This window comes from Stegostoma tigrinum, chromosome 8 (genome assembly GCF_030684315.1).
Source record: "Stegostoma tigrinum isolate sSteTig4 chromosome 8, sSteTig4.hap1, whole genome shotgun sequence".
Lineage (NCBI taxonomy): Eukaryota > Metazoa > Chordata > Chondrichthyes > Orectolobiformes > Stegostomatidae > Stegostoma > Stegostoma tigrinum.
Genome location: NC_081361.1, coordinates 8099927 through 8112574, shown reverse-complemented (window position 1 = coordinate 8112574; position 12648 = coordinate 8099927). Strand labels below are relative to the sequence as shown.

General features: G+C 40.3%; 1 protein-coding gene across 8 annotated transcripts in view; it reads left to right on the top strand.

Moving 5' to 3' along the window:
• cep350 (centrosomal protein 350) overlaps window positions 1–12648 on the top strand; it is a 165428-nt gene that overhangs the window by 138064 nt on the left and 14716 nt on the right. For all 8 annotated transcript variants that reach the window (XM_059647718.1, XM_048539009.2, XM_059647717.1 and 5 more), the window contains 5 exons: window positions 2451–2598; window positions 4732–4892; window positions 5655–5800; window positions 8420–8499; window positions 9681–12079. In XM_059647718.1, the coding sequence (XP_059503701.1) occupies window positions 2451–2598; window positions 4732–4892; window positions 5655–5800; window positions 8420–8499; window positions 9681–12079 (2934 nt within the window). The remainder of the gene's footprint in view (window positions 1–2450; window positions 2599–4731; window positions 4893–5654; window positions 5801–8419; window positions 8500–9680; window positions 12080–12648) is intronic.

Sequence of the window (12648 nt, the reverse complement as noted above, 5' to 3'; positions counted from 1 at the left end):
ACCTTACAAACAACTACCCCACTTCCACTGTTTCTTTCATCGCTGGTGTCCTTTGAAAATGCCCAGATCTATACTCCGCTTTTCCACGGCTCAATGTTTCAACCATCCCATGAGTTTTTCAGTTCCACCGAAGCATTGAAATATGAGCTATTAAAATCAGACATGTGACATTCTGTATGACACACTAGGAAGAGAAGTGCTAATTGCTGTCTACAGCTTTTGTCACAGTATTTGCTCGTTACCGCTATCCCGAGTGCGGTTACTGATGGATATGAAAGCTGGTCTTCCCTGTAATCTTCCCTGTAATCACTTGTTAATGTTACATGAATGAATGAATGAAAGACAGGTTGACCACAGCTTCTGCTTCCAGTATGGAACTTCACTCGTCTAGTATAATTCCAAGCTTTACAGCCATCACCAGTGAATTATTTCTCTTTTCACTTGCACATTTTAGTGCCCTTTATTTATTTCTGATCTATCAGCTTGCTCTTGGCAATAGATGCCAAACAAAATAATCAGGGTTCCATTTGTACGGAGGCAACTTATTTATGCTAAGTCATGCTGATTCAACTCTCATCACCACATGTGACTCTTCCACTGTCTCTGATATCTGACATTACTTCTACATTGGCTGACCAGGGGTTTTCATTAAACATTAGGAAGGCATTTGGCCATAATGACAATCTCTGATCCCTAGCTAGCAATTTTTCCCAGTCAGTGGTCACTGGGTGAAATTGAACTTGACTAAACAATCACTGAATGTTACCAAACACAAACCTATTGTGCCTGTGTTGGCTCTTTGAAACAGCAATTCACAGTGCACCCTGCTTTCTCCTTGTAGCCTTACATGTTCTTCCTTTTCAGATGATAAGGCTTTCAAGTTGGAAATATCTTATTAGAACCTGCCTCCGCCGCACCAGATCTTTAGCATGAATATGTTTTGTCCTCATTGCATCTTTGCTTCCTTTATCACATACCTTTAAAAGTGCGTCCTGTTGTTTTTGATTCTCTCAGCAGTGAAAACCATTTCTCTTCTATCTACTCTGTCCAGATCTCTCCTCATTTTGAACATCCCTGTCTGATTTCCTGTCTGTTTAAATATATGTTACACATGAAGAGACCTATCTGTATCTTTGATGCTGGGATGAGTCTTTGACCATGTTCCTCTGCCATTACTATGGTTATCTTTCCACCTTGGTGACCCCAGTCTCCGCCTTGTTTCAGGTTTTATGCTGAAATCCTCATCTGTTATCTCTATCTCTATACTTGAATATTCTAACACATACCTGACTTCCTAACCTACATTAGTTCCAATGCCAGAAAGCTCTTAATTTTAAACCTTGCTTTTCGTCGTGGTCTAGTACTTTCCTATCTCTGTAAATCTGTCAGACCTTTATCTCTATATCTAGTCTGTCATTGCTGTGCTCTAGAGTCTCATGTTAATGAACTAAATGGGCTTTTACAACAATTGATAGTGATTACATGGTTGCTGTTTAGGCTAACGTTTATTCCAAATTTTTATTGAATTCAAGTTTCACCATCAACGATGGATTACTTGTCAAATGACATTAACACAATGCCACTGCTACCTCTTTTCAGAATTTTATCACAGGTCTATCTGTGTCACTGGATCAAAATCACACAACTTCTTCCTTAACAGCACTGCGGTGTACCTTCTCCACAGATTGCAGCAGATCAAAGCAGTCATTCACTATCAGTTTGTTGAGGCAATTTTAAATAAAAACTTCATGTCGCTGGTTGTCAAAATGTTATTTGGTAATTGTTTCTGTGAAGTACCTTGAATATTTAATGGTGCAATATGAGTGCATGTTACCGTTAGAACTCTAATGTAGTTGACTAGGTAATCTGTTTCCTGTTTGCATTAATGGACATATGGTTGACTGGAACATCGGACGCGTCTCCCTGCTTCACACCAGGCAGTTTCATGGGATCATTGGTATTTTCTTGAACAGTGGCAATGCTTCAATTTTGTATTTCACCCACAAAACTCCCTACAGTGCAGAAGCAGCCCATTTAGCCAATCACGTTTACAGCGACCCACTGAAGTTCTTCCCACCCAGACCCACACCTCTGCGCTTTTCCTATACCCTGTATTTACTATGGCTAGTCCGCCTAGCCTGCATGTCCCTGGACACAATGGACAGCTTAGCATGTCTAATCCACCTGACCTGCACGTCTTTGGACTGTGGGAGGAAACTGGAGGGCACAATGGAAACCAACACAGACATGGGGAAAATGTGCATACTCCTCACACAGTTGCTTGGCAGTGGAATCAAACCCAGATCACTGGCACTAACTACTGAGGCACTGTGACATACAGGAGGCTTAAAATCAATCTCCCTGCTTATTCAACCTTTTTTCCTTTTTCATAAACTTGGAAAATAATACCAGACTGGAACTCATGTTTTCTTTATTTTCTTGTTTTGCAGTCTTCTCCCCCAAAAGTGACTGAGAGTTCATTGAAGCAAGATGGCCAGAAAATCAGTTCCGGTGTCCGTGTGCATGTCAGACCTGTTGTAAAATCCCGCCAAGCATCTGGCAGTTGGTCTGATGAATCTGTTTCTGTGACACAATCAGGTGGGAAACTTCTAATATGACTGAGATTCACTAAGGATTCTTAAAATTATTTGATGTGCTTCGAAACTCCAGCACAATCAGAATTCCAAACTCAGTATGCATTTTTTGGAAAAGGTATTACATGGCTGAGAGTATAACACCCCACTGAGAGGTGACAATTCTCCGTCTTGTTTTAAAGCAAAAATAGGACCTGATATGGCCATGCTGTAGGATTCACTAACAATTTTTTTTTTTTTATTCACTTATGGGATGTGGCATTGCTGGCTGGCCGGCACTCTTGCCCATCCCTAATTGACCAGACATTCGTGAAGAGTCAAACACATTGCTGTGGGTCTAGAAGCACATGTAGGCCAGACCAGATAAACATGGCTGCTTTCTTCCCTAAAGGACATTAAGAAACTAGGTGGCTTTTTCTCACAATTAACAATGTTTTCATGGTTATCATTAGATGCTTAATTCCAGATTTTTTTAAATTTCAAATTCCACCGTCGTCTATGGCAGCATTCACACCCAAGTCCCTCCAACATAATGACATGTTCTGTCACAGAAGGTTTGGCCCTCTAGTTTTGCTTATTACTGCATTGTCACCACAAGTGGGGCCAACAGCGCAGAATAGATCAGTGTAGATCTAGTAGATTGTCTGCTAACATCTAGTTATGCCAGTTTCTTTTGGAATCTCTTAAATTGAAAGGGTAAAAGCTGAGTCCCTACACAAGTTTGACTTATTGATCTGTAACATTGCTGATCATGTTGCCCCTGTCTAAATTGGAAAAAGAGCGCCACCAACTTTTCACAAAATGTTACATATCACTGAAGTATTCAACAAAGAAAAATCAACTTAAAACTACCACTGAAAGTCCAGCAGGTTTCCCTGTTTCTGACTCCTCAGCTGTAACCCTTTGCCTCTCTGGCCTCCCATTTGTTATCTTGAGCTGGTCTAGGCTCTTTGTCTCAGCATTGTGTTTCAGTGTGAATATTCTAACCACAAACCTGTCTCTAAAGTTACATGCCTCCTGCGACTGCCAATTTACTGCTGAAATTTTCATTCGCATGTTTCACCCAGAGTCTTGACCATTCCATCCCCTTCTGGTCAGAGTTTCATCCTTGTATGCAATAAATGTGAGTACTTCCAAAAGTCTGCTGGCTGTATTCTGAAAAGAGCACTTATTATGAAAATTATCAAACTGTTCTTAATGACGTTTGTCTCCTAATCTTTCAACACCGGGGCAACACAGTGGTTAGCACTGCTGCCTCACAGTGCCAGGGACCCGGGTTCAATTCCACCCTTGGGCCACTGTCTGTGTGGAGTTTGCGCATTCTCCCCGTGTCTGCGTGGGTTTCCTCTGGGTGCTCTGGTTTCCTCCCACAGTCCAAAGATGTGCAGGTTAGGTTGATTGACCATGCTAAATTGCCCGTGGTGTTCGGTGAGGTGTAGATTAGGTGGGTTATACGGTAATGGCTATAGGTGGGATGCTCTGAGATTCGGTGTGGACTTGTTGGGCTGAAGGGCCTGTTTCCACACTGTAGGGAGTCTATTCTATAACCTCTAAATTAATTTTCCCATTTTTCAAAACTCCTTCATGATGAATCCCTGTCTCACTTTGACTTCTGGTGCAGTATTATTCTCCAACTTCTTGTGGTCTTAATTTCTCTGACTGTTGCATCCTTCCTAGACTTAACCTATATTATGGCCACGTATACAGTCCCCTTCCAGAATATTTTCCTAAATCCTATTCCTCTCCTCTCCTTCAAATGCGTTTCTTTCACAATTTTAATCTCTAGCTTCTCATTTTTGCCTTTTTCCTCAATATGGTTCTAACCATAATAATTGCACCATGCCAACCGTTACTGGCTGCACAAATGGTTCTCCTTTATATTGGTGTTTATAGTGATGTGGGTCTGATCGATCGGTGCGTACAGTGACACTGTGGCATCCACTTGATCAGTGTGTCCGTTGCGAGAAAGTCTTGTCAGTGATATATCAGGTTTAATTGAAGTTGTTGAACTGGTTGTGAGAAGTATGACCAAGCATTATGCTGGTTTGTGTATATCTGTTGTCTACTAATGTTAGTGTCCCATTTTGTGTTTGATTGTAATGCAACCTGTTAACATCCATTGGTGGATCTTCTCCAGAAACTACGTCAGACCAGAGCGATATTGAGAGCAGGATCCGTGCACTGAAGGATGAACTTAAGAAGCGCAAATCCATTGTGGACAAGCTGAAGAAAGAGCAGAAGAAACGACAAAAGGAGCGATTGAAAGCACAGGAGGCCAGTCTCATCAAACAGCTAGAGGTGAGACTGAGCCCGACACTGACCTGCAGGTTTTAGCTGGGATGATTGGAACATGAGACCTTAGAGGTTGCAGTTAAGAACATTTCACATGTTTCATACTGCATTCTCGGAAGCAAAAAAGCATCTATCTCCTTTAATCAAAAATTGTTAAGGGCTATAAACTTTTATTCTTAAAGCAATTGTGCATGGACAGAAATGTGTGGTCGATAAAAGCTACAATACCCAGAGGAAAGGAAAAGTGGTATAGCAGGGTTGCTTTTTCTATTTGTTTATTTTTTCTCCATCGTTAATAAAAGTTTTTATATTCTGTCCAATGTTTGTTCAAATCATTTTGCCGAATTCCTCTTTGTAGCCTCAATTCTTTCTGCTTTCAAGAGCTTCCTTTTTCCAATGGTGTCTTGTACTTTCATCTTCCTGTCCAATGTCCCACCTTTCTTTATTGAAACAGCTTTGGGCCTTCTAGCTTGTTAAATGCTGCATATGTAGGTTGTTGTAATGTTGAATGGTATGTGCAAGTGCTTGGAGGAAAACCTGGAATAAACAAACTTCTTTTGATGACATTTAGTCAACTGGGCTCTTTTTGTTATCCCATTAGTCTTTCTAAATTTCGTGGTTAACTGCTTTTACAGATTGCTAAAAATAAATTTTGTTCATTCAGAAAATAATTTGCAGTTTGTCTTGTGCAGTTAGCAAAGTAGGGTCATGTGTAGTTTTCTTAAAATCCAAATGTTTGCTCTCACCTGTCCTCCATGTTTCTTTCAGTCCTATGATGAGTTTATTAAGAAGACCCAAGTTGAACTCAGTAAAGATCTTGATGTTGTCAGCTCAAGCTCAGCCAAACCACGGATTAAAACTCTGTACTCCACTACTACTGAGAAGCTGAAGATTAAACCACCCTCTCTGCAGAGGTACTTTCCGTAATGGATGTTAATTGTTTAAACTTATGAAGGGATTCTTGTTGTATTGTTCTTTTGTACCCTAGTGGAGCCCATTGTCCAAATTAGTTGGAGATGAAAGGCTCTTTAGTTAAGGAGTCCGGTGCATTTACAGAGACTTTAAAGCAGAGAAATATATGATTTAGCCCAACAGTTTAGCGCCGTTATTTTGTCTCTGTGAGCCTCCTCCCACACTTTATCTCATCCCATTAGTGCATCCTTCTGTATGTTTCTCCCTGAGGTACATCTCCCACTTCCCCTTATTCATATTCATGCTTATTCAGCTTAAGCACTCCTGGTACTAGCATGTACCTTGCTCAGGGAAGAATATTTTGTTTTGAATTTGATTCGATTCATTAATGTTAACTTCCTGTTCAGGTCAGCCTCACAGAAACCTTCATTTTTAAAATTCGCTGTCAAGTCTTGTTTTTAAAGTTCTCTTATCAGGTGACCAGCTTGTACAATTAATGCCCCTGGGGACTGTTGCCCAACAGAGAAACTTGGGTATTCAGGTGCAAAGTTCCTTGTAAGTAAAGTTGCAAGTAGAAAGAATGAGAAAGGTGGCATTTGGCACGCTTGCCGACATTGGTCAGAGCATTGACTGTGGCAGGTGGGACATCATGTCGTGGCTGCACAAGATATTGGTGAGGCCACTTCTAGAATACTGCGTGCAATTCTGGTTGCCCTTCTACAGGAAGGATGTTGTTAAACTTGAGAGGGTGCAGTATAAGATTTACAAGGATGTTACCATGTCCAAGAAATTAAAGGAGGTTGAGCATTTTCCCCCACAGCGTTGGGGAGTTTTAAAAAATTGAGGGGCATGGATAGTGTGAATAGCCAAGCTCTTTTTTTTCCAGGGCAGGGGAATCCAAAACTAGAGGTCATAGGTTTAAGGTGAGGGGAAGATTTAAAAAGGATCTAAGGGGTAACATTTTCACATGGAGTGCGGTGCATACATGGAACAAACTGCTAGAAGAAGTGGTGGAGGGGTGTTACAGTTACAACATTTTAAAGTCTTATGGAGAGGTACATGATTAGGAAGGCTTTAGAAGATTGTAGGCCAAATGCTGGCAAATGCGACTAGGTCAGATTGGGATGTCTGGTCAGTATGGACAGGTTTCACCAAAGGGTCAGTTTCTGTGCTGTATTACTCTGGTTCTATGACCCTGTACCTTTTGGCCCCCATCCTCAATCAACCTTCTGAGATAAAATAGTTGATGGCCAGAACTATTTTAAAAAATAAAAATGCATTTGTTGTGAAATTGATCTGGTCAATTTTATGAGAAAGATAAGAATTGGTCATTTTATTTTAAAGAGGAAATGATGGCTGAATGTTGCATTTGACATAAATCCCATCCGCTTGCTGCAGAATATTGTGTTCTCAAACATAATCTAATCAAGTCAGTTGAGCTTTTGGAATGTGCCTTGAAACAGTCTTGTGGGTGAAAGATTTCTGCGAAATGTTAAGTATTGTTGGAATGGTGAACTATTTACATATTCTGGGATCCTGCCCCCATGCTGTAAAATTTTTCAAACATTGAAATGGAGAAAGTCACTGTCCTTAGATTCAATATCCTTTTATACATCAAATCTGACTTTTTATCTGCCACCCTCTTCCCTATCTCTCTCTACTAGTATTGTCTGAAGAATTGATCGCTGCAGCTTGGCAACCCAGTTGCAGAAACATTGAGTACCGTTCTGTGATCATCTATGCCAAAAGAAACAGCATGCCATTTTGGCATGAGTGCCATTTAAGCAACTTGGTGTTGCCTCCATATCTTCTTTACAGTCTGTACCAAGTCCAGTACCATTTTCAATTACCTTCTATCAATTTATGCGAAGTACTACAGTTATATTCTCCTTCAGGTGTTGGTAACAGTGATTCTTTTAAAATTTATAAACATCTAGTTTTTAGGGAGCCTGAACTATACAACTACTTGACATTTTTGTCAATGTATGTATACAGACAGATGTGTGTGGAAAATAAAAATTGGTAGTCTTTTATAACTGAAGTATGGTAGATTTCTGTAGCATTTTTGCATTTGTTGTACTCGGATCAGTACAGGAACTTCCTTCCTTGTTTGTTTTTTATTCAATTCTGTCATGAATTGGAGTGAGAATTATTTTGCTTTTCCAGAAGACACTTTTGACAGCTGGAGATAAGTCATTTTACAAGATGAAAAGCAAGTTGTGAAGACTTAGTGGGAATAAAATGGTGCAGCATTTCTGCGATTCTGACTGGGATTATCATGGCTCGATTACCAGTTTACCTATTGCAGATTGCTGAAAGTTAGGCAGAGATGGAGAAATGTTGCTCATTGAAAATGGTTAAGTTGGACAGCTACAGAGATAAGGCTAGATCGTCGGACCACCTGGGCATCTCTTTCAGGAGCAGGTACAGACACGATGTGTCGAATGGCCTCATTCTGTACTTTAAAATTCTATGATTATAGGTGCCACTTTGTCACCACTGTCCAGGAGGGTGGTATTAGGATGTATGAGTTATGAAATGAAGAATCTGTTTATTGTGTACGTGCTGCATGTTTCATGCTGCAAGGTTCCAGCTGTATAAATTGCTATCCATTTTTCCAGGACTGAATCTGCAAAGAGCTGGAAATCTCTAACTGAGAGTGAAATATCCAAAGCATCACTGGCCCCCATTACCAAGCAGGGTATGTATCTATCACCACAAACTACAGGGCTTGTTTCTTTAAAAAGCTGTGATTGTGTTAAGTTACTTCAGGATTGTGAAATTCCATAAAATGTTCTCTAGTAGTTTAATAAATTGACTTTGTTCATTCAGCAGCAACCTATCAGCCTTTAAAATGCAAGCTAACGTAGACAGAATGCAGTTATATTTGCTATTCTTGTAATTCTGCAATTCTTCACTTACTGCATCAACTCAACCCTGTTCTCCCTTGTAGCTGGATTATTTTATATTTAGATCACACCTTTGTATGATTAGATTAGATTCGATTTCCTACAGTGTGGAAACAGGCCCTTCAGCCCAACATGTCCACACCGCCCCTTGGAGAATCCCACCCAGACCCATCCCCCTATAACCCACACACCCCTGAACACTACGGGCAATTTAGCGTGGCCAATCCACCTAGCCTGCACATCTTTGGACTGTGGGAGGAAACCAGAGCACCTGGAGGAAACCCACGCAGACACATGGGGAGAATGTGCAAACTCCACACAGACAGTTGCCCGAGGCTGGAATCGAACCTGGGTCTCTGGTGCTGTGAGACTGCAGTGCTAACCACTGAGCCACCGTGCCACTGTATGTACCATGATTAGACTGATTTTTTTCAAAAAAATCTAAATAACATTTATTTCAAAGGCTTTTTCTTTCAATGAGAATGCACTTTCTTTAAAAAAAAGTTATAAAAGTTGCATTCCCAAGTGGTTTCATTGCAAGATTAAGTAAAGTAAGTACAAGACATACTTCAGAGCCCTATGCTTTGTAAATCCGACTGATGCACCAGTGCAGTGCTTTGGGCACGATTTGCTTTTGAGTGCTGTCTTTTGCATAAGGTGCTAAACTGAGGCCCTGAATGCTCATCAGATGAATGCAAAAAATCCTTTGCTACTATTGGAAGAAAAGCATAGGGAGTTCTCATCGTTGTCTTCAACGAACACCTAGAACAGATTATCTCTTCTTTTATGCCATTGCTGGAATCATACTGTTCAGAATTGGTTTTGGGCTTCCAATGTTTCAACCATGCATTTCAAAAGTATTTGATTCATCACAAGCTGATTTTGGGAATCGTAGATTGTGAAAAACATTGTATGCAATCACTTTCTTTATAGAAACAATGTTAGAAACATAAATTGCTTGTACTTGTTACAGATCAAAGATCATCAAGTCCAGATGGGCAGAAATCCAACTTGCTCAGTGAACTGTATAGATCAGATCGAAGCAAGTCTGCAGTCTTTGATAGTCGACCTGATGATTCCTCTAGGAGTCCTTCTCCAGTTTTAAAAAGTTACATGAAATCTAGACTTGACTTTGTTGAAGGCCTAGATAATGTGGCAGGAGCTCTTGAATGTAGTTTTCTGCCAGACCATTTGGCATTTAGACCAGAGGACGGTTCTGGTGATGAAAGTGTAGTGTCCAGTCACCAATCTATGCAGGATGATATCCAAGAGGAACTTAATCATCTAAAATCAGAAGACTCTGATGTAGAGGATGTACTTGGCTTATCTAGGCAGTCAGATCAATCTGAACCCTTGTTGAAACTAGATATTGAGAAACTGCAGCACCTCAACATCTCTGAGCCTATGGAGGAATGGACTCCGCTAAACACAGTCCTTTCTGATAATGCAGTTCAGCCCTTAGTAGCTGAGTACATTGAAATGAAGTTTGAGGACTTGGATGAGGAATACTACTTGCACAAGGAAAGCTATCCTGATGAGGATGGAGCCAGTGATCATTCAGCCAGTTCTGTGAAGATTGTGAAATCATTTAAGTCAGATAACTCTGTTGCAAGTGTTCTTTCTGACTGTGGAGAATTGAAAAGAACGCCAAAGAATGATTCTTATTCTCAAGATTTTGATTGCCTTTCCCAAGGAAAGGAGACCATGTACTCAAAAAATTTTGAATCATTGCTGAGGAGGGAGACATCTGAAGACATGGATGAAAGTTCACGTGGTGGGACTTGCAATGTTGTTACTGAATCTGCGGAAGCCCTTTTGCTAAGAAACAAAATTACTATTGACACAAATCTCACTGAACTCCAAGTGCTGTCCCCTCCTGAGCATTCCAAGCAGGAGGAAATGAATGAACTGGAGAAGCTTTCTCAAAGTGGTTCACCAAGCATCAGTGTGGATGATGAAATCAGTGAGCAACTGTGTGAGAAATCCTCTCCCAGCTGTGGGAGTGTGCATTCAGAACAACTTATAGACTTGAAATCAGCAACTGAGAAGATCCAAAATGAAGAACGAAGTGGTGCCAACAATGAGAAACTGACTCCAGTGCCATCGCACACTCCTTCTCCATGTCACGCCCCAGCACCTTTGTTGCCTGAAACCGATGAGCTGCCTGAATTCCAAATTGGTATGAGAATTTTAGTTAGTAGCATCCAACCAGGGACACTTCGCTTCAAGGGCAGAACTAGCTTCGCCAATGGTTTTTGGGCTGGTGTGGAGCTGGATATGCCAGAAGGCAGTAATAATGGGACGTATGATGGAGTCGAGTACTTCAAATGCAGGGAGAAATGTGGCATCTTTGCTCCTCCTCATAAGATTTCCCTTCTACCCAAATATTATGAGGATGCCGTGGATACATTTGAAGATGAAGAGGAGCTACTCATGGAGGATAAATTAGCTCATGAATACAAAATCTGTCATGACGAAGGAGAAAAGCCAGATCTTTCAAAAGTAGTAGCAGAACTGCAGGCAGAAGAGTTTGAGCTATGTAATACCCCTGGAGAGCAAATAGACTTCAAGCTCAGTTCATTTGAAAGTAACTTGAATGATCAAAATGTACGCAGTCAATTTTCTGAACCAAGTAAGGTTAACTTGCTGCACATTATTAATGAATCTAGCAAGGCTGTGGAAACTTTTGGAGAAAACCAAAATTTAAAAGAGAATTTGCCTAAGCCTGGTGAGGAGGAACAGTTGGTAAGTTTGAGTAAAGACCAGGACGAAGAAAAATTTAACCGGACTGATGTATTCATAGAGAAGGCATCCAAGGCAGTACTGGAGCTGGAGACTGATATCAATACCGAAGTGTCTCTGTGTTTTTCCAGTGCACAAAGGGAGGAATTTTCACCAAATGTCCATGAGAACTCTTCAACTCCTCTCTTGGATTTATTGAACAGAGAAAAGGAGCAACTTGAGGCTCAATTTAAAGTACCATTCCTCGCACCTGAATCTAAGGAAATCCATGAGGAGCATGAATGCATTAACAAAGCAGAACCCAAGGACAATAATGAGGATGGTGAAGACTTTAAAGGAGATGAGCTGAAGAGCAATGATTCAAAGGCCAATTCTTTGATTGATATGATACTATCTTCCTTTGTCAAGGACACTGTCAAACAATTTCAAGAAATCAAGAAGTCTCAAGCTGAGAAGATCCAGCTTACTAATCAAGGATTACAGTTCAAATTGGATGTTGAATCTTCACCCAGGTCACCTTCCAAGGATCTAGAGGTAGAAAACCAGACTGTTGTCCAATTGGAGACGTCTGTAAGAGATGATAGTGATGATAAGGAGGAAATATTATCGCCAGATCTTTGTCCTCGACCAGTAAGTGTTAATTTTGAACTGTATTTTGGGATGGATTTTAAGAATTGAAGATGTGTTATCTGTCTCAAAGCATTGATGTAATTGTTTTAATAATAATTACAGAGCTTATTAAACTCTCAAATGGTAACATACTTACTGTTAAGAAAGCAACAGAAATCATATGTACCAAAATACAACACCCTTTTTGTTAGACACTACTTGCAGGTCATCATTTTTCAGAAATTACCCTTAATGTTCCCCTTTACTCAGGACCCTTTACCAAAAAAGACTATCATGAAATATCTCAATGAATTGATTATATTTGTGAGTAATAAAGTCAAGCTCTGGGGAACATTCTTAAAATTTCTGGTATCTCCATGTTTTCTACCTTGCCTGTCAATTCACAAAGATTTCCAAGTACGCCTGATTTATTTTTCAAGGATTTAGTGACCACTTCTACTGTGTAATTACTGAGTTTAGACTTAAGGATCGCTTTGAAATTCATCAAACCTATTCCTCCTGCATATTTCTCTCCTTCCCTAAAAGGAAGGCAGTGTTTTAAAAGAGGTCCTTTTGAAACGAAGTTTTGC